The 21,251-nt window shown below is 49.6% G+C and overlaps 1 protein-coding gene and 1 long non-coding RNA gene across 2 annotated transcripts; one reads left to right on the forward strand and one right to left on the reverse strand.

Annotated features, from left to right (window-relative positions):
- The first annotated feature begins 1,482 nt into the window (after positions 1-1,482).
- On the forward strand, positions 1,483-20,773 carry Trim35 (tripartite motif containing 35). Its single transcript, XM_006988765.4, has 6 exons — positions 1,483-2,704; positions 9,259-9,354; positions 11,992-12,222; positions 15,934-15,956; positions 16,898-17,016; positions 17,824-20,773. The coding sequence occupies exons 1-6, from the start codon at positions 2,228-2,230 to the stop codon at positions 18,423-18,425; spliced, it is 1,548 nt and encodes a 515-aa protein (XP_006988827.1). The 5' UTR covers positions 1,483-2,227; the 3' UTR covers positions 18,426-20,773.
- LOC121832329 (uncharacterized) lies at positions 3,648-5,018 on the reverse strand. Its single transcript, XR_006075973.2, has 2 exons — positions 4,823-5,018; positions 3,648-4,163 (listed from the first exon to the last, which is right to left on the reverse strand). It is a non-coding gene; the product is annotated as an uncharacterized LOC121832329 (long non-coding RNA).
- Positions 20,774-21,251: the final 478 nt, after the last annotated feature.

Here is a 21,251-nt window from a genome sequence, read left to right on the forward strand (position 1 = left end):
ACGTTACTAAGATTAAGAAAACCTTTCTATTACATTTACCTATAAATCCAGCATAGGCCATAAGAAAATAAATAGGAAATATTTAAATATTTAAAATAAAAATCTCTATCTTTAGGGACATGAAGGGAGGGAGGGAGGGAGGGAGGGAGGCAGGGAGGGAGGGAGACACACTGAGCTCTGGTGAGCTGGCTCAGCAGGTAAAGGCACTTACTTGCCACTATGACTAACAACCTGAGTGTGAGTCTTGGAGCCACATAGTGGAAGGAGATAACCAGCTCCCACACGTTGTCCTCTGAACGCTACACAAACACTGTGGCCCCTTGCCCCAAAATAAATAATATAACAAAATCACTGAAAGAGACAAGATTTTCCAGGGAGCCGCTTGTCCCACAGGGCTATCAGCTACATTTCTGGTGTTTTTAGGTATTGCTTCTAAAGTTAATCTTGAGCCTCTGAAAGCTTGGTGAGTAGCTATAGATCAGTGGCTCTCAAACTTGGGTGTGCTTGAGAACCACCCCATTCTGGGAATATACGAAACATACAAAAAAGTGTAGGTCCAATGTCTGTCTGTCTGTCTGTCTGTCTCTCTCTCTCTCTCACACACACACATACACACACACACACACACACACACACACACACACACACACACACACACGGGGTGGGATGGGTGAGGGGAGTTGAGATGGGCTCAGGAGTCTTAGCATTTAGGAAGCTCCTGGGAAACGAAAGTCATATATAATCTTAGCACTCAGAGGTTAAGGTGGAAGGATTACAAGTCACATAGAAAAGTGAGATCTTGTTTTAGCAAATCAAGGGCTTAATGGTGAAATGCACTCACCTAAATCCTCCTGAGTTCCATCCCAATCCTGAAACAGAACAGGACAGGAACAAACTGAAACTGGCCCTGGGTGACTGACTGGCTACAGAACATTGTGGGTTCACACCAGACACCCTCTGAAGACAGTATGAATTAATGGTGTCAATCCCAGGAGATAAGGACTATTGCAGAGTGTGGAAAGATATGAGTAAGTGCTGTAAAGGATCTGATATTTCAACGCTACTTGCATGTGACTGACTCCAGGGTCCCAGCAAGGACCATAATCACTAGTAGAGATAATTAACGCCATCGGTCTTCCTCACTGGGCCTGTTTCCTGTGTGACACACGCTACAGGAGAGAAACCTTAAGTTCAGCGAACTGGAATCTTTGGTAACAGGGAGTAAGTAGTTGGCTAGACCTTCATCTGGCATGACATTGTTTCTACCTCTCACCGCTATTGAAGGATGTTTAGAAACGCCCTTGAAAAGACTGTCAGAAAAAGGCAGTCGGTCTCTGTCCTCAAAACATGCAGGGGCACTTCCTACACACAGGAGTTATCTTTCAACAGAGGAATGGCAGCCCATCCCGGGAGAGATAGTCCATGGCGGAAGGCTACAAAATATTCACACTGAAGCGCAATACAAAATAATCACACTGAGGCGGAATGGGTAGTTTTCAGCTGTCATTCTTGGCAAGACTCCAGAATAGAAGAAGAAAAAAATGTCCCTGGGCAACCCAGACTGGCCGCGAGCTCCTGATCCTCCTGCTTCAGTCTCCCAAGCGCTGAGATTACAAGCATATTCATCACGACTTTCTTATCCTGGCTTGGAGGTTTGCCTGATGCCATAAGCATGCTTCCATATTTATTCCTCTCACGCTCCCTTTTTACGGAGACCACCATTTTACGTACGGGACTCGTTTATCCAACCACAAGCCCGGAATCGCAACTTGTCAGGTCTTACCGCCACCCCGAGATTGCAGTAAGCCCGACCCTATAAAGTCAGGGATCGAGCCATGTGAGGGTTGGAGAAAGCATTCCCAGGGTTGCAAGACCCAGCCACTGTTTGGGACCCGGGTTCGGGGACCTAACGAGGTAAAACACGAACGTCCACGTCCATCTATGGTGGGAGTCTGAGACTTTGGGAATTACTTAATGATGGCAACCCTCCGCTTCCCTTCTCATTTCACAACGGAAGCCCCTCAGTGCGGTTGGCACCAAGATCCTTCCGCTCGGTGCCTACGTGGATAGCCCGGGAGCCCGCAGAGACCGCGGACCACACCTCTTCCGGGAGACCCCGCACAGACCGGAAGTGGGTGGGCCAGCCCCCTCGAAGCCCGCCCGATAGGTTGCAGCCGCGGTCGCTCTCCAGACTTTGTCGAGCAAGGACAACGCCCGCCATCTAAGCATGAAGGCGGCGGTGGTGACTTCGACCGGGGCTGCCCCTGCGATGGAGCCGGGCCCTTCTGTGTCCCCGGGGCCTTCGCTCTCCTTTAAAGAGGAGCTGCTGTGCGCTGTGTGCTACGACCCGTTCCGCGACGCGGTGACTCTGCGCTGCGGCCACAACTTCTGCCGCCGGTGCGTGACCAGCTGCTGGGAGGTGCAGTCGACGCCCTTGTGCCCGGTGTGCAAGGAACGAGCGAATCCTGGGGAGCTGCGCACCAACCACACGCTCAACAACCTGGTGGAGACCCTGCTGCGGGAGGAGGCGGAGGGCGCGCGCTGGACCGGCCGCCGGTCCCCGCGCCCCTGCCGCGCGCATCGCGCCCCGATTACGCTCTTCTGCCTGGAGGACAAGGAACTGCTGTGCTGCGCCTGCCAGGCCGACGCCCGGCACCAGGAGCACCGCGTGCAGCCCATCAAGGACACTGCTCAGGACTTCCGGGTAAGCATCGCCCCAGACCACCTTGGGGACCCCAGGACTGTCCCACTCCCACTCCCCCCGCCCCCGCCTCCGGGCCTAGCCATCTTCTTGCCCGCCGTCGGGACCCCTCTGAACAATGACTGAGTGGTACCGCCCTCAGACATTCGGGCTTGGCATGTTCAGTTTAGTAGTGGAGAAGGCCAGGCCCTAGCTCGGGTTTGGGGGCCTTGAGATTTCCCCAGCCCAGCGGCGTCCCACGGCTTTCAGAGCCATAGCTGTGGCGCTGGCCTGCTGCCTTACTCCGATTACTCTTAGCATCCAAGTATCTGTGGAGTTCCAGTGGCTATAATTAAACCAAGAGCAACTGACACAGCAAAACTAGCATGGGGAAGGATGGGTGTCGGTACTGCAGGAGATCAAACTCGGGCTTAATACATTCCAAGCAAGTACTTTGCCACGCAGCTGCAAACCCCCAGCCTGGTTTTGGTGTTGAGCCAAGCTCTTAAATTAGCCAGGCTGGCCTCGAACCTGCTCTCTGCTTGCCTCAGCCTTGCGAGTGCCTGAGTTTACAGGCCTGTGACTCTAGGCCCAGTGAGAAGTCTTTGTTCTAAAACAGGGGAAAAAAATATATTTTTAAGTAAACAGGGTCAGACGTTTTCGAAAACATTTGACTTAATCGCTTAGAAAGACATGTTCCATTGCTTTCCCAAAGCACTTAATCCTGATGTATCAACTGACTTTTTAAAAGGGTTTCTGAAATGTCCATTTTACTCTAGCAGCGGCTTGTTTTTATTTTTCAAAGCTACCGACAGACTGTGAAACAGCCAAAATTTGTTTCATCAGCTACTAATACATGAGTCAGATCTACACATGGAAGGGTCCATGTTAGCTGCCAGGAAGCCTACCATAGTAAAGAGGAGGCAAGAGCCCACAGTGCCTGAGCTTCAGACACCCTTTCCACACACACTTTCTAAGATGTCTTTATTAGGATCAGCACACTTGATTGCAGTTCCGTACAGAGCGGAGGGGGGGCAGATGGATGCCATCTACATGCATGCAGCTCCAGCCATTATATTTGCTCAGCAGTGGTTCCTTTTTTTTTTTTTCCCCCACTTCCACCAGCAGAAGTACTAGTTCTCTATTTGGCGTAGCTGAAGTGGGCAGTCCATAGGCTCGGGTCCTGATTTGGTTTCCCCGGTGCTGGCAAAGGTACAGCTTAGCATGGGTGGTGTCCCCAGAATGAGTGGAGTCAAGCCTCAACTGAAGACCCCTGAGCCAGGGGACAGGGAACATGGGCCTGGAGACAGCCTTTTGTTCTTGTACCAGGTGGTCTCAGGAACATGGAGAAGATGAGATCCAAGTTAATAATTCGCAGTCTCCGGGAGTTTATTGCAAATATCTGAAGGATGTAGAAGCATTAACCAGGTGAAGAAGGCTAAGGGAGGTGTTTGCAAGTAGATGGTACAGCATATAGAAGGTTCTAGAAGAGAGAAAGCATTGGACACCAGGGGAAGCCAGGAGGCCCAAGTTTTGTTTTTTTGTTTTTGTTTCTGGGTTTTGTTTTTTTGTTGTTTTTCTGAGACAGGGTTTCTCTGTGTAGCTTTGGAGCCTGTCCTGGATCTTGCTCTGTAGACCAGGCTGGCCTCAAACTCACAGAGATCCACCTGGCTCTACCTCCCAAGTGCTGGGATTAAAGACATGCGCCACCACTGCCCGGCTGAGGCCCAAGTTTTTATCCTTCATTTTAGAATGGTGGTGTGGGGCCAGTGGGTGCTCAGCATGAGTCTAAGAGCAGGGAATGGGCTGCTCTGAAAGATCCCAGGAGAGCACATGCTGTGCGCTAACAGAGATGGCATTTGTGAAATAAACGCACTCTGTTCTAGGTGTTAGGGCTGCTTGGGTTCATAAGACAGCCTCTCTGTCCTAGTTAATTTCATCTTGACACAACCTAGGGTTATCTGAGGGAATTTCAATGGAGGGATTGCCCAGAAGGGATCAGCCAATCTGAGAGATTGTCTAGATTGGGGATTGGTGTGGGAGAGCCCTCCCCCTCCCCACACACACACACTGTGGTCCTGGGTGGCATGAGAAAGTGAACTGAACAACATGAGCCTTGGAGTGGGTCAGAAGGCAGCGTACCTCCACGACTTCCACAGTTTCTGCGTTAGTTCTTGCTTGATTTCCTGCCCTGATATCTCTTGGTGATGGAGCGTGACCTGTTAAGCTGGAACAAACTCTTTCTTCCCTGTTACTTTTGGTTGTCATAGCAACAGAAAGCAAACTAGAACACCACTTCCGGAAGTTGACATTTCGGAGGAGTAGGCGAGGCAGTTGGTAGACGAGCATGGTTCTGTGTGGTTGGACATGGGTGTGGGTTGAGGGAGCAAGCAGCGTAGGATGATCCACCACAAGGTAAGAGTGGGGAGACTGCTAGACTAAGTGCGGCCCTGCTGGGTACCCCTCAGGAATCTCCAGATTGGGGGCTTAGAAGAAAGATCCCTTTGGCTACTGGGTGATAATCCAGCAACGATGATCTCTGAGGACTGACTTGCTCTGTGCTAGGTCCTCTTAAGTGTTCACAATGTAATGTCCACAGAACCCCGAAGCTGTGTGATGGTTCCTCTTGACTGTGACAGTCGAGTACCGCTCCTTGAGTGTCTGAAGGTGTTCCAAGAATGAGACCCTGACCCTCCCTGTCAGTGAGTGAGTCCTTTCACAGGTTCATCATTTGATGGCCTCATGGGTAGGTGGTAAGTGGAGGTGGGGCCTAGTTGGAGGAAGGCAGTTTGTGGGATGTGCCTTTGGGGACTGTGTCTTGTAACCCCTTTCTTTGTTTCTTGGCCACCTCTGCTCCGCCACCCTCCACCCTCCACTCCCGTTTTGGACGGAACCAACACTTCTGAAATAGAGCAGAACGAAGACTCCTGCCCTTTGGCTGTTCTGTTAGGCTGGTGGGCCACAGCCTGTAGAAGTCATAAAGGCTGTGTGTGGTGTTTTTTTTTTTTTTTTTTTTTTTTTTTTTTTTTTTTTTTTTATTATTATTACTGTTGCTGGGCAGATTCATTCCTAAGACACTGAGGGGGATGTGAATGAGCTGGGACTTTGTCCTAACACAGTGGGACATGATGGGGGGTTGACAAGATAGCTGACCAACCTGAGTGCCCAGGGGACCTTAGAAAGGCCTCAAGTACAGTGGCCTCAGGTTTGGTGGGTAAGGGGGTGGGCAGAGGGGGGTGACAACCCTTCCGTGATCTCTCTACCATTACATTCTGAGAGCAGTGATCTCTCACTGGATCTGGAGCTCAGTGATTCAATGGGTTTGTTGCCCTTGAACTTCCAGGATCTCACGCTGGGATTACAGACGTGTGGGTGCTGGGGATCAGAATTCAGGTTCTCCTACTTGCGCAAAACTTCATCTCCTCAACCCCACATTTCTTCTGAAAGGAAAATATATTCTAGCAGTATGGCTTAGATGTGCTGTTGCTTACATGCATATGGCAAAGTTCTCTTTCCTGTGCCATACAGTAACCAAAAGAAGTTGACAGGCTGTTCAGTAAAACTAAAATAAATGTACATGTAGCTGGGAGATTTAGTTATTGAAATGAAATCTTTGTCCTTGGCAAAGATCTGGTAGATGTAGTCTATTACTTTCTTTGGAGTGACAGCCTGGTTAGCCAGCCATCCAGTGTCGCTGATGAGGAGCTCAGAAACTCCTCGTCATGAAACTTCTTGGGCCTTGACCGCCTACATGTGGGTGGGCCAACATGTTTGTCTTCACATTTCTGGTCAGATGGGGACTCTGGTATATGCTGGTGCCCGGTCAGCCGAGCTGGTGGGAAACAAGGCATGTGTCAGTACTGGGTAAGGTGAATCAGTGTAGGTTTATCTTAGTTTGGGGTCATCTTTCAGTGGAAACGCTGAGACACTCAGAGGTAACTTGCAGATCCATCTCCTGAGAATACAGAACCAGGTCCACAGAGGAGGACTGTAGGAGACATTTTACTAGTCAAGCAGATGGGAACTCGGGGACACTTACCACTTCCTGAAGGAGAAATGCAGCCACTCTTTAGAGATGGGCATGAACTCAGTGAGGCTCTTAGGTCAGGACCTGGGTTTCCTGACAACTGGTCAGCACTCCCTGGCTTCCATTTTCAGCAGCAGACCTGTTGTGACCCCGCTCCAAATCCCAAGCCTCTGAACTGCCTTGGCCAGACCTTTTCTGATTTTCCTCACCCATGAGTCAGGCCCAGGTGGAATGGGATGTTTGGGCATCGAACTTGTCCTGTGTGAGAACTACCACCATTCAGCAGCTTAATCTAGCTGCCGAATTTCACAGAGAGGGTCCTGGGGGCTTTCCGACTCACTGCTATAGTTTGACATCCTGGTTCTGCAGAGCTAGGTCAGCTGGCCAATGAGCTCCAGGGACCCAGCAGTGGGGCTGCTAATATGTAGATGCTGTGGATCTGAATTCAGGTTTGTACACTTGCAGAGAACAGGGTCCTCCTATGCACTTCAGAGTCCCTTCTCTAAAATGGACTAATGATAGACCTACCTGATAGGAGCTCAAGTGATGAGAAAGAGCAAACTTCACAGTTGGCCAGCTTGTGCAGACTCGGGTTTGTTAAGTGCTCAGGAAATGGCAGTAACCATAGCTACGAGTATTAGAATTGTTACTGATGAGATTTTTTTGAAGAAGTCTGTAACACTTTCATAGAATATAGAGAGGTAAAGGTAAAAATGGAGAGAAATTAATAGGCCTTGGATACAAAGGCAGGAGGAACCCAACTTAAAACTTAAAGGTGGTTCTTCAGAATTGCAGCTTAGCAACAACAATTAAAAGTTTAAAAGCTTTGAATGGATGAAGAGATGTCTCAGTGGTTAAGAACACTGGCTGCCTTTGGAGAGGACCTGAGTTCTGGTTCCCAGTACCCACATGGTGGCTCACAGCAGTCTGTAACTCCAGTTCCAAGGGATCTGACATTTCTCTGACCTCTGGCCACCAGGTACACATGTGGTCCACAGAAATACATACAGACAAACACACACATACAATAAAAATCTTTAAAAAGAAAACATTGGTACTAGGCAAGTGTTTTAAGTGCTTTCCTTAAACGTGTGTGGTGTGTGTGTATATGTGTGTGTGTTTTAGAATAAAGTTTTATTTTTTTATTTTTTAAAATAAAACAGGATGTTAGAGAGATGGGTTAGTACTTGCTGAGTGCTTGGCTCAAGTTCAAATTCCCAGAACCCACATAAAAAGTGTGATCACATGATTACTTGAACTTACCTCTGTTTGGGGGCAGAAATAGGGAAATCCTTAGTATTTGCTGGGTAACCACATAGCTCTAGATTCACTGAGAGACTTTATCTTGAAATTATGGTGGACCAAGGCTCGGGACACTGAAGAAGAACCAGATGATCAGGGAGTTTGCTGTGAGTCTTTGTCTTCTGGTAATGTCAGAAACAACACACATGCAGTCTCACCAACATGATTGCCTAAACATGAGCTGAACAAGGACATTTGTTCATGCCAATGGACATTCCAGAATGGATGAGGGAAAGCCCACAAAGCCTCAACCCTACACAAAGAACTATAGGCAACCAAAGCTGAGAGGGGGAGAGAGAGTCTTCCCCAGGGAAGAGCACACTAATTGGTTATCCAGTACCAAATGTTCAGCCATGAAAAGCACATATACAAGTAACATTACAGACTGAGCAGGTTGTGTTTGGGAATATATGTGTATAAATGACAGATTATGGTAGGGAGTGATTGAGAAGGACACCTACCTAGCATACCCCTCCATACTTCAAGAGCACATGGGCACACACATGCTATGTAATACATCTGTACCCACAAGAGCAAAACACTAAAAAACAATGTGAAGTACAGAGAACTAGTTTGGTGGGATTGCTTGTGCCTGTGATCCCACCACTTGGCAGAAGGATCACCATGAGTTTGAGAACAGCTTGGCTACGTAGTGAGCCAACCTGTGTTCTAGAGTAAGACCTTGTCTCAGAAAATGGAACAAATAAAAAAGTGTATGTGTTTGTAACGAGGGTATTTCCTGTGCCCCTAGCACCATTAAAGGAGAAGGTGGGGTATGGAGACAAGTTTAGGTGGGATCTCAATTGAATATTTTGCCTCTTGGGAAATGACCAGAACCATTTATATTGTCAACCCTGTTCAGAGTGGCTGTAGACATGTCCGGTTTAGGGAATTCCAGGGGCCAGGCCATCTTGACAGTATACCCACAGCTCTGGGGTTCTGGATCAGCCATAAGCTGGAGCTGGCTGTTCTTTGCTGTCCTGTGACGAGTGGGGCAGAGGTCCACCTCTGGAACCCCTGAACCTGCCCCCGACCCGCACCAGGTATCTTCGTCAGTCCTGGGTTAGAAGACCGAGGTGGGAACCTGCAGTTCAAGGTTGAGGCTGTCCCGAGCTTCCAGCTGTGCCCACAGCATTTGGAGCACACTGACTTGTGGTTGGACTCCACGGTGGAACTCCAGCTGTGAACAGCTGTGTTAGTCCCCCTGCCTGGTCTCCAGTTCTGACTTGTCTCTCTTCCTCACGTGTAGGCCAAGTGTAAGAACATGGAGCATGTGCTGCGAGAGAAAGCCAAGGCTTTCTGGTCCCTGAGGCGGACCTATGAGGCCATCGCCAAGCACAATGAGGTGAGTGAGTGCCAGGGCAGGTGGGGGGTCTGGGAGGATTGAGGGGTGAGGGAAGATGAGTCCCTGCCTTTGGCTGACTCAGAATTGGCCTCCACTGAGCCCTCATGCCATGTCCTTGGATACCAGTGGGGCTCCTTGGACACTGATGAAGGTCACGGTCGGGCCAACAGTCACAGGAGTGCATCAAGAAGCCACCTTCGTCATCTGCACCGTGAGTGTCACCTGTCACCAGCTCATGGTCAAACCAGTGGTGACCTAGGGCTCATTAGAGGTGGTACGATACCTTCCAGTCCTCCTTCCAGAATGCACTGCGCCTGTCAAACTCCCCACCCCACAGCTGTGACTCACCTGGCCTTCCCGCCAGCCTCAACTGTCCTGAATCAGTGTCCAGGCACTGGAGGTTTGGTAAACCGTGTCACCCGTGCCGTTCTTAAACTGCCCCTGGTGGCCCTGATTCTGGTGACCTCAAGACTTTCTTGCCCTATTCTACCCATCAACCTGTCTCCTGCTCCTTGGCCTTGGAGAACTCACTACTCTCATACTTGTGGCCATCTCTGTTCCTTAACTGGTCCTAGTTTCCTCAGGCCCCACACACTGAAGTCCCAGCTCGTATATCTCTTCTGGGAGGTGCTTCTTCTTGACCAGTTTCCAAGGTAGCCACACCTTGTTACCCCACCGCGTGTCTCCCTGGGTACTTAATAACCGGCAGTTTACCTTTCTATTTTACTTTTTACCTGCTCCCATCAGAACGTAAGGAATGCAAGTACGTTCATTATTCCCAGTATCTTGAAGTTCTAGGCATAAGCTTTCGGATGGTGCGAATGCCACATCAGGGCACAATGAGGCCTTGACCTTGAGCACACAGTACTGGAGGGTCAAGTGAGTCCAGCTGAGCAGCGGTTATAAGAAGTAGCACATCGGGTGAGAGGCTAGAGCTAGATAAACCATCCGAAGCAGGTTGCAAAGTAACAGACTGAGCAGCAGAACAAACCCAACCCAGTGTGTCCAGGCAAGTCCCTTAGCCCTACCAAGTAAAAGAGAAGTCAGTCTCCATGTAGTTCCTGGTTAGGCATTCAGCATTCAGTGTAGAAGCACCAGTGGAGAGAACCCTCTCAAGATGTCTCACAAACCAACAAGCTGACTTGAGGCTCCTGTGTCTTCAGGAAATCATCTTACCATCACACGTGTATTAGGGTTCTCTAGAGAAACAATGTGCCCTCCATTTCTGGATTCTGGTTCATTCCAGCTGTAGTCAAGTTGACAACCAAGAATAACCATCACAAAATGTCAGGACTGAGTGTGTACTGAACTGAAAGTCCAGTCCAAAGGGGGAACTTGCTGCACCTGCTAGAAGACATTTTCCCAGGTGTCTGGGTATTGGTCTTTTTGAGGCAGAGTCATGCTATGTAGCCCTGGCTGGCCTGGAATTCTCTATGCAGACCAGGCTGGCCTTGAACTCAAAGAGGCCACCTACCTGTCCCTGCTTCCTGAGTGCTGGGATTAAAAGCTCTTTTCCAGTTGTTTAATGTTCCTGGTAAATGAGGGTAGATTATGTTGATCATATATGTTGCACATAATTTTCCTAGTGTGCCATATCTTCAGTAAATTGGATTTTTGTTGTTATTTTTAATTTTTTAGCAAGTCATTGTGTCATTATTGTCCCAGAATCATAATGTGTATTGAACTTTGAATCCCTGCAGTAGAGGACAGCCTACTGTAACTAGAGCATGTGCTTTATTTTCCTGATAATCACCTTAGAGTTACACGTATGAATTCCATCTAGTTAGTGGTCTTGCTACATGTTCTACTTCGGCCATTGAGTGGGAGTTAAGGGATGTATTGTGGCTCTGATAAACAGTGAAAGTATTATACCTTCAAGACATAAGCGAGTTTCTTGTTGCTGTGACAAACACCATGACCACAAAGAACTTTGGGAGGTAAGGGTGTGTTTCGGTCTGCAGGCCCCAGTCTATCATTGAGGGACATTAGAGCAAGGACCCGAGGTGAGCCTGCTGGCCATCCTGTAGAGCATTCCCTCTAGCCAAAGAAGTCACATCATGGCCAAGAAGTACAGCAGGAACCATGGAGGATGCTGTTGACTTGCTGGCTGACAGACCAGCTCATAACTAGCTTTCTTCCAGTTCAGGACCACCTACTTAGGAGCGTACCTCTCAGTGGGCTGGCTCCCCTACATTATTAACAACCCAGAGTCCACCACACATGTGTCCACAGACCTATTTGATCTAGGCAGTTCCTCAGATGAGATGTTTGATACCAACACTGAGGAGGCAGAGGCAGTGGATGCCTATAAATTCAAGGATAGCCTGGTCTATCTAGTAAGCCTCAAAAACAAAAAGTTATGTTTTACACTCTCAATCATTCTTTCTGTGAGCCTTTGGAGTGTCATATGTTAAGTAGTGGTTTCTTTATTCCACACACAAGTATTTCTTTGCTTTTCCTCTGAGGATCTGTGGTTTGTCCTCAGTGCTTCCGTGGTTATGACTTAGAGTGTGAGTGTCTTTAAAGGGGTTCCTCATATCACACCTAGAGCTTTGAGTTGCTTTGCTGAAGGTAGTCACCCCCTGAGGGGCAGCCCAAACCCTGACACCTTGCGTCCTTCTTCCCGCTCTGGTGCAGGTGCAGACCACGTGGCTGGAAGGCCGAATCCGGGATGAGTTTGACAAGCTGCGTGATTTCCTGCGAGTGGAGGAGCAGGCCACCTTGGATGCCATGAAGGAAGAGAGCAGGAAGAAGCACCTGCAGGCTGAGGAGAAGATGAAGCATCTGGCCGAGCAGACCGAGGCACTGGCTCGGGAGATCGAGCGTCTGCAGATGGAGATGAAGGAAGACGACATGACCTTCCTCATGGTAAGAGGCTCAGTGTCTGACCTGAGGGGGCACAGGCTCGGGCCAGCAGCTCAGAGCACCAGCCCCATTCAGCAGGCTTCCTGTGATGCTGCCAGGACCTCATTGGCATGGCTTGTGCCGGAGCAACGCTTGCAGCTCTGAATAGCCTCCTAACCCACCGCTATTCTTCACGAACTCTTGCTTCTCTTTGGTTGGTTGGTAGTTTCTCTCTCTCCACCCCTAAGTGAAATAGTCTTTTAAAATTATGCAATAATTTAAATTCTAAAAAATGTATTCTATTTTTACCTATTGTAGATAGGTGTCTTAGAGTTTCTTTGGCTGTGAAGAGACACCATGACCATGGCAACTCTTATAAAGGAAAGTCTTTCATTGGGTCTGGCTTACAGTTCCTAGGCTTAGTTCATTGTCATGGCAGGAAGCATGGCAGCATGCAGGCAGACATGGTGCTGGAGAAGGGGCTGAGAATTCTACATCTGGGTCCCCAGACAGCAGGAAGAGAGAAGTGAGCCACTGGGTCTGGCTTGAGCTTCTGAGACCTCAAAGCCCAACAGGCCACACCTCCAATATTGCCACTCCCTATGAGTCTGTGGGGCCATTTCAAACTACCACGATGGGCAGAGGGCCTGTGTGGAAGTCAGAGAGCAGCTTATGGCAGGCAGTCGTGTGCTGTGTGAGCCAGAGAGCAGACAGGTGTTGACAGCAAGCATAACCTGCTGAGCCCTTTAGCTGGCCCCAATTTTTTGTCTTAGTATTCTGTTTCTCTCTCCTCCTTCCCCCTTCCTTCCCTCCCTTTGCAGAGGTGGATCATAGCTTAGGTTTCGTGCATGACACATGTCTGACCCTTTATCCTTTACCTTTGCTTTCTTTGTTTTTGTGTTCGGGGGTTAGGGGGAATCTCCCTCTGCTTTCTCTCTCTTGTTAGAGAAAGAGTGATTCCAGGCTGAGGAGGTGGCTCAGTCAGTAAAGCGCTTGCCTTATAAGCTTGAGGAGCCAAGTTGATCCCTAGAACCCACATAAAATAAGCTGAGCATGGTAGCTCACTCTGCTGGGTCCAGTGCAGGGGAGATAGAGACAGGGGGTCCCTGGGGCTCCATGGCCAGCCAGACTAGACTGCTCGGTGAGATCCAGGACAGTAAAAGACACTTAGGTCAAAAACAAGGCAGGTGGCACCTGGGGGGTGAGCTGAGGTTGACCTCTGACTCCAGGCATGTGTGCATGAGTGTCTGGACCTGCGCGTGCACGCGCGCACACGCACGCGCACACACACACACACACACACACACACACACACACACACGGAAAAGGAGTTCTGTTCTTCCTTTGAAAACATTTTCATGTTCTTTCTTCTTTTTATTGATTTTATCCTTCCTTGCAGAGAAGTTTCTATGACTTGAAAGCTACTTTATAAATCAGTCCTAGTAGCCAGGTGGTCTTGGCAACCACCACACCAACAGAGTAATTGTGGGAGGCGAGAAGGTAGATGGTTCAGTAAGCTGGTGGTGTTCAGACCTTGAGAGTCTGACCCCAAGTGTTTTATTTTAGACATATTTAAGTACAGCACAAATGGGCAAAAACTTTCCTGGTGATAATTAACTCAATTCTGTGTTGATGATAAAGCATTAAGTAAGCTAAATAAAGATCAAATGTGACTACATCAGAATTCTTTGTAAAGTACACGGCACATCTTTCATAAAGATGAGTTCTATAGATTGATTACATGTGACACCTCCTTGTAAAGAGGGATTCTATAGATTGAGAAAAACAAGCTTATGATAAGGGTCTGGGAGAGCATCTGGTGTGTGGTTTCCCATCACACAGATAGTGCAAAGGTCTCCCAGCTATTAGCCACGTCTACTCCCAGCCTCTGGTGAAGAACAACCCTGTATGTTTAACATTCCAGGTTCCTCTAGTGCTAATCTATGAGCACAAGGACCTCTGTGCCTCTATAAGAAGTGACTTTGATTTGTGGCCATTGATGAATGGATGGAGATTCTCACAGGACAGAGCTGACTGGCCAAGAGCTTGCTATAAAGACCAAGCTGGCCTACGTTCCCCTCTGCCCCTACCTGCTGGGTGCTAGGATTAAAGTTGTGGGACACCATACCTGGCTTCTTTTTGTTGCTCCCCCCCCCCCCCCCCCCCGTTTTTTAAAGATAGGATCTTGCTATGTTGCCACGGTTGGCCTTAAACTCCTTATATCAAATGATCCTGGGACCCTCAGCCTCCAGAGTGCCAGGAGCTGAGGTGTATGCTTCCACACCTGGTTTTTATGACATTTCATCATGCCCAAGCAGGGCATGTTCTCAGCTGCCCCATAGCCCTCGGAAGTCAGTAATCTTTCTATCTAGATTTCCCGTTCTGTATATGGCACATGAATGGAATTTTTATACACACCTGCATGCACATGTACACCTGTCACAGAAGTGTGCTTTGAAGCTTCTTGCATCTGTCAGGACTTTTTTCCTTTGGTGGTTGGTTAATTTCCCTGTGTGTTGTGTTTTACCCATCATTCATCCATCGCTACTCATTGCAGTTATTTCTGCTTTTGGCTTTTATGGGGAATAGAACTCCAAACACGTATGTACTGGTTTTGTGTGGACATGTTTTTACTTCTGGGTTATTTGATAATTCTACTTTAACCCATTAAAGGACTGCTAGGCAGTTTTCCAAAGTAGCCATCCTATTTTGTGTTCCCATCAGCTGAGTATGAGACTCAAGTCTCTATACCTCTTAGCCACTTTTTCCTTTCCGTCGCCTTCGTAAGTGAGGTCTCAGTGTGCTTCCAGTGGGCCGTCTCCAGATACAGCTAACAACGGCCATCTTTTCATTCATGGGCCTTAGTCATTGGCAGCACATCCTTAAGGTGTCTGTTTAATTTCTTCATACGGTTTTCGTCCTTCCTTTTTTCTTTTTTTTTTCCCCCAGGGTTTCTGTGTGGTCCTGGCTGTGCAGGAACTCACTCTATAGACCAGGCTGGCCTCTAACGCAGAGATCCACCTGCCTCTGCCTCCTGCGTGCTTGGACTAGTGGTGTATGCCACCGTGCCCAGCTATGGTTTCAGTAGGGTCGTCTTCTCACTGTTTAGCTGTGAGAGTTCCTTTTATGTTCAGTATAAGTCCTTTCTCAGTCTGAGCTCTATATTTAGGTCTTAGACATATTTCAGTTGTTGTTGTTGTTGTTGTTTTGATCTGACACAAGGCAGAGTCTGTGTTGTTGTTTAGTTGTACCCATACCGTTTGCTGAGAAGACAGTTCTATCAACTGGCTTTGGTCTCTAGAAGCTCAGGCGTAGTAAGCATGATGAGGCTTTCTATCTAGACTGTCACTTCTGTCCTCGTTCGTCCCACCACTGCCATCACAGTGGCTTTGGTAGCCAGTTTGAAATTGAGGAGTATGGGGTCCTCCAACTAGTTAGTTTTTCAAGGTTGCTATTCTGCATTTCCTGAAACTCCATATGAATTTTAGGGTCAGTTCTAAGTTTGGCCCTGGGCTTCATGTGCAGTGAACAGGGTCTCCCTCTGCTGCATCCTCACCCTGGCACCTGGGACTTCCAAGGAGGGACATTGAATCTGAGATGAGATCCACATAGGGTGTGTGACATCTGAATGATGTCAGGTCTGCTCATCCATGAGTGTAGGGCACCTGGCAACTCCTGTCCAGAAATTCCCTGCATTCTCTTATTCTGTGTCTCTGCTTTTTTTCTTTCTTCCAGAAACACAAGAGCAGAAAACGCCGGTAAGTTGTCAAGCCTGGTGGAGGGGAGAGGGTGAGCAGACAGAAGGCCAGGGCTGTGCCCTGTCCAGCAGCTGACAGGCCAGACAGCCATGCTCTCCAGGTGGGTGGAATCCAGAGGGAGTGCCAGAGGCCAGTTCTGGTTGGCATGGAGACAGAGTTGTTTTGGGACATAGAGGGTCGATACTCTGCACAAGGATTTACAGAACCAGGCACATGACTCATGTTTCTTAGTTATCAGCAGACTTGGTTTTTGGCTGGCTTCCATCCTCTGAGAGCCTTGGCATACATTGTTGTGGGTGGGTGCTCATTGGGCTCTCCAGGATGAATAGGGAAAAGTTGTGTCCTGTCTGAAGATGAGAGTGAGTGCTTTGGGCTATGATGAGTTTCCAGTCTCTGCAGGTGCTCAGGCAAGGCCAGTCAACACTGTGGCTTTTTTGGATTCAGGTACCGTTAAGGCCCTTCTAGCTTGGACCTCTCATGAGCTGATTGCTCAAGTGTGGTTTCTTTTTTTGGTTTTTTTTTTTTTGGGGGGGTGGGGGAGGTTGAGACAGGGTTTCTCTGTGTAGCTTTGCGCCTTTCCTGGAACTCACTCTGTAGCCCAGGCAGGCCTCGAACTCAGAGATTCACCTGCCTCTGCCTCTGCCTCCCGAGTGCTGGGATTAAAGGCATGCGCCACCACCGCCCGGCTTATGACCATGAGGAGGGCAGCTGGTTGGAGACCCTCCCATTGTGTCTCCCAGTTGTTCTGCTGGGTCCTAAAGGCAGCCCAGTGGCAGCCCAGTGGCTCCTTGCTCAGTCCAGGTTTGCCTTGGGACCGATGGCCACCAAGCTTAGGTATGAGGCAAGGAAAGCAGTTCTGTTACCCATTTGTAGTAGACTCCGCCAGGCCTGCCTGCCTGCCTGGCCCCAGCCCCAGCCCATGCCCAGCCTTCCTTTCCCAGGCTGTTTTGCACCGTGGAGCCAGCTCCTCTCCAGCCTGGGTTGCTCATGGATGCGTGCAAGTATCTCGAGTCCCTGCAGTACCGTGTCTGGAAGAAGATGCTTGGGTCTGTTGAATCTGGTAAGGACATGCAGCAAGGTGCTTCAGGCAAATGGAAACCATCCCATGCTGCGGAGACCGGCCAGGCTTCTTTCTCAGCGGTTCTCCCTGCAGCCCCTTCCAGGCTGCCTGAGGCCTCTGGTGCTCCCTGCTCTGCCGCACTTCGGAGAGGCTAACACTCCTTTCTATCTATATTCATAACTCTTAGCATTCATAACAGAAAACCCAACTCTAGGTCACCTCCCCCAAGATCACTCTGACTCTCTCCTGCCAGCGTGCCCTGGTTTCCTTCCTAGAGATGGTAGTGGCCCTGGGGAGCATTAGTTGACCCTCTTAGGTGTCCTGGGAGCATGTGAACCTTCCTACTTCCTAGTCACTTGCCTGTGTTAGTCTCCCTTGGCTGCCATGACAGAGGACCACAAATTGGCTTAAATGACCAAAGTCTGTTCCCATAGTTTTGAAGGCTGAAAGCTCATTGCCAGGAAATGGGCAAAACCATGCCCCTCAGTTCTGTGGGAAGGCCCTTAGATTCTGGTATTTGCTGGCATTGCTTGGGTGTCCTCGGCTTGTGACTGACAAAATGACTCCTGCCTTGGTTGGTCATGTAACATTTCTTTCTCTAGTACCTGCATCTCTATAATCCATTCCCAATGGATTATAATTAATGGTGGGCTTGGGACTTAGACATATCATTTTTTTGGGGGGTGAGGGTGGGAGTGAAGTTTGACTTATGCTACCCCAGCGGCCCAGGGCATATCCCTGCATGCACTGGGGCAGGTGGAACCTCAGCCAGTTTGCTGACTCTTCCCCTTCTCTCTCTGTCTCTAGTGCCCTTCAGCTTGGATCCCAACACGGCTGCCGGCTGGCTCAAAGTGGCTGATGACCTCACGAGTGTCATCAACCATGGCTACCGTGTGCAGGTGGAGAACCCAGAGCGCTTTTCCTCGGCCCCCTGCCTGCTGGGCTCTCAGGTCTTCTCGAAGGGCTCCCACTCTTGGGAGGTGGATGTGGGCGGTCTGCCGAGCTGGCGCGTGGGCGTGGTGAGGGTGCAGGCGCACGCGCAGGCGCAGGCGCAGGCTGATGGGGGCGGCGAAGGCCATGCGCACAGCTGCTACCACGACACACGTTCCGGCTTCTGGTACCTGTGCCGCACGCAGGGTGTGGATGGGGACCACTGCATGACCTCAGACACGGCCACCCCGCCTCTGGTCCAGGCCATGCCGCGCCGGCTGCGGGTGGAGCTGGAGTGTGAGGAGGGTGAGCTGTCCTTCTACGACTCGGAGCGCCACTGCCACCTGTATACCTTCCACGCCCACTTCGGGGAAGTGAGGCCCTACTTCTACCTGGGGGCCTCTCGGGGCGACGGCCCCCCGGAGCCTCTGCGCATCTGCCACCTGCGTGTCTCCATCAAGGAAGAGCTGGACATCTGAGCTGCCGGGGTCTGCTGGACACTGGGCCGGGGGCCTGTTTTGTCCCAACGTCTTCTGGTAGCCCACTGTTGACACTCGTGCAGCGTCCCGCATCCTGTCTCGTCGTTTCGGGAACTCCTCCTATGCCTGTCTGTATCTTTGGTCCCCTATCTGCCCCAGAGTTAAGAACCATCAGGAGACGCTTGGGGATCCCAGGCACCATTTAGAGTCATGGCACCTTTGAGGTGTGGGTTTTCTGATTTCCTTTGTCCTAGAATTGCTGGCGAAAATGTTTTCCTGTGGAATGGGCATTTTAAATGTAGGTGTGACTATTTTTAGAGATGACGAGGCCAGCCTATCAGAGATGCCTCCCCGACACACACCCCGAGCTGAGGACCGAACCCAGCGCCTTGTGCTTTCTAGGCAAGTGCTCTACCACTGAGCTAGATCCCCAACCCCCAGAGATGCCTCTTGTTGAGTCAGTGTGTCATTTATATTTCCCAGGAAGAGAGCCTTGTCGGGCCACACAGGGAACCCCTAGGATTGGTCAGGTGGGTAAAGCCTTCACCCAGGCTTTCCTATCTCAGTAGGACAAGCGCAGCATTAGCCAGCTCAACTGGGCAGCATGACTTTTGGTGGTTGGTGCGAGGCCCAACACTGACAGGGATGGTTAGGACAGGAAAGTCCTGGCCTGCTCTGGCAACTGTACAGGGTGTAGGGTACTCTAGAGTACATCTCGGAGTTAGTGGATGTCACAGGAAAGGCAGCTCTAAGGCTTTCGGCAGGCTAAGGATTGACCAGTTTCAAGCCAGTGGCCTAGAGGCTGAAGCAACAGCGTGCAGGGAGAAGACAGCTGATGTGGGCGGGCCAGGAGGCCGAGCTGCCCTGCTCACTCTGAGGCAGAGCTTCTAGTTGGCATGGAATTGGCCCTGACTGGTCGATTCATGCTTTGAAAGTTCCCCCTGAAACCATTGGGGAAGAAAAAAAAAAAAAAAAAAAAAAAAAACAACTCTCTCTGGGCCTCAGCTTCCATATCTGAATTAGTGATAGTCTTGGGAATCATGGACGGAAGTTCTGAGAAGGGGCTTTGGAGTGCTGTTTGAGTTAGGAACTGGGAGGCCCCAGCTTGCAGGCTGACAACCCCGGGACGGGAGAGTCCTGGCCCTCTGCACCCCGGCCTCATTGTCTTCAGTCCACTTATTCTTGCTCTGCTCTCTGCCAGACTTCACCCCCACTTCCTTTGTGTGTACCTCCACATTCTCTTTCTCAGTCATGCCTGTAGAGTCTCATTGCCAGCCACCAAGTCCCAAGTGGTGGTGTACGAAGAAATACCTTCCCAGGTGCACTGTCATAATCAGGGACACCTTATTGACCTAAGACCTGGCACCCCAAATTCAGCCTGCACCCCTCGTTACATAAGCCTGCTGTTTTTAAACCACGCCTCTCACCCACTAGTTGCCTAAAATGGGTCATACTCGTTGCTTAGCTGGCAAGCGGGGCCTCAGAAGAACACCAGTACAGGCCAGGCTGAGAGCAGCCAGTGTTGGCAAACCACCTCGTGGCAGATGCTTGGGCACTTTGGGATCCAAGGAGATGTGAGAGGTATGCCTTTGGTGCGGGGCGTCCAGTTTATATGTGAGACGTTTCCTCTGAAATTACTGTTACAGTGAGCTTTTTACTTCCACCTGAACTCGTTCTAAATAGGGTCATTTCAGTGACCTAGACTTCCTTCAGAACAACTTCATCCACTGCCGACAGGCTTTCTCTGAGTGCTTTTGTAAACATAATTCCAATTGTAACTGGTACCTGCCTTCCTGCTTTTCATTGTAAGATTTCCTGGTGTGCGGTGAATGGACTATTCAGTTTGTTAGTTGGTGAACACTTGGCTTGTCGCAGCTTTTTTAGCTTTTAAGAGCACGGCTGCTGTGAAATCTGTGTGCAAGTTTTGTGGCCGTGTCTTTTTTTTTGATTCTCTGTCGTATACCTCGGGGTCTGTTTTCCAGGTCGTATGATAATTATATTAAACCCTTTGAGGACTTGCCAAACTGTTTCTGATAGAGCCGTGCCCATTTCTCCCCCCCCTCCCCGGCAGCAGGCGAGCGAGGGCTGGGTTGTAACACATTCTTGCCAGCACTGTCCGTCCTCTAACTTCGCTGTCCTGGTGAGGAGGAAGTGGGTCGCGTGTGGCCTCTCGTGGCCGTCCCTGACGGCGGGAACTGGAACATCTTTTCTCACGCTGGCTGTGTTTCTACTTCCGAGACTTCAAAGCCTTTGCCCATTGAGTTGTCTGTCATTTGATTAGGAAGTTTTATGAGTTTGTTGTGCATTCTAAATAAAAGTTCCTCTGTCGTATAAATTACTTATAAAAACTTTCCTCCTGTTCAGTGAGTTGTCTTTTTACTGTCTTTAATTTTTTAAGGGGCTGGAGTGATGGCTCAGTGATTCAGAGCGCTTGTTGCTCTTTCAGAGGACCTGAATTCAATTCCCAGTGCCCATATTGAGGGACTCACAACCACTTGTAATTCCAGCTTTAGTAGATCTGACACCTGGTACTTGCATGCATGTGTGCACATACCCCCATACAGATACATAAGTAATCTTCACATTCTTAATGTATTTATGTGCATGTGTGTATGAGTGCCAGTGCCTGTAGAGTCCAGAAGAGGGCATCAGACCCCCTGGAACTAGTTCCAGGTGGTTGTGAGCTGCCTGATGTGGGTGCTGGGAAGGGAACTTTGTTCTTTTGGAAGAGCAGTGAGTGCTCTTAACTGCTAGCCATCTCTGCAGCCCCCTTGGACTGTCTTAATGATGTTCCTTGGAATCCAGACATTTAAAGTTGCGGTGATA

The sequence above is a fragment of the Peromyscus maniculatus genome, chromosome 9 (assembly GCF_049852395.1).
Source record: "Peromyscus maniculatus bairdii isolate BWxNUB_F1_BW_parent chromosome 9, HU_Pman_BW_mat_3.1, whole genome shotgun sequence".
Taxonomy (NCBI): Eukaryota; Metazoa; Chordata; class Mammalia; order Rodentia; family Cricetidae; genus Peromyscus; species Peromyscus maniculatus.

Coding starts and splice junctions, on each gene's coding strand:
- Trim35 (XM_006988765.4), top strand. CDS start 2,228: ATGAAGGCGGCGGTGGTGACTTCGACCGGGGCTGCCCCTGCGATGGAG. Junction 2,705..9,258: donor ACACTGCTCAGGACTTCCGG/GTAAGCATCGCC, acceptor CCTCACGTGTAG/GCCAAGTGTAAGAACATGGA. Junction 15,957..16,897: donor CACAAGAGCAGAAAACGCCG/GTAAGTTGTCAA, acceptor TTCCTTTCCCAG/GCTGTTTTGCACCGTGGAGC.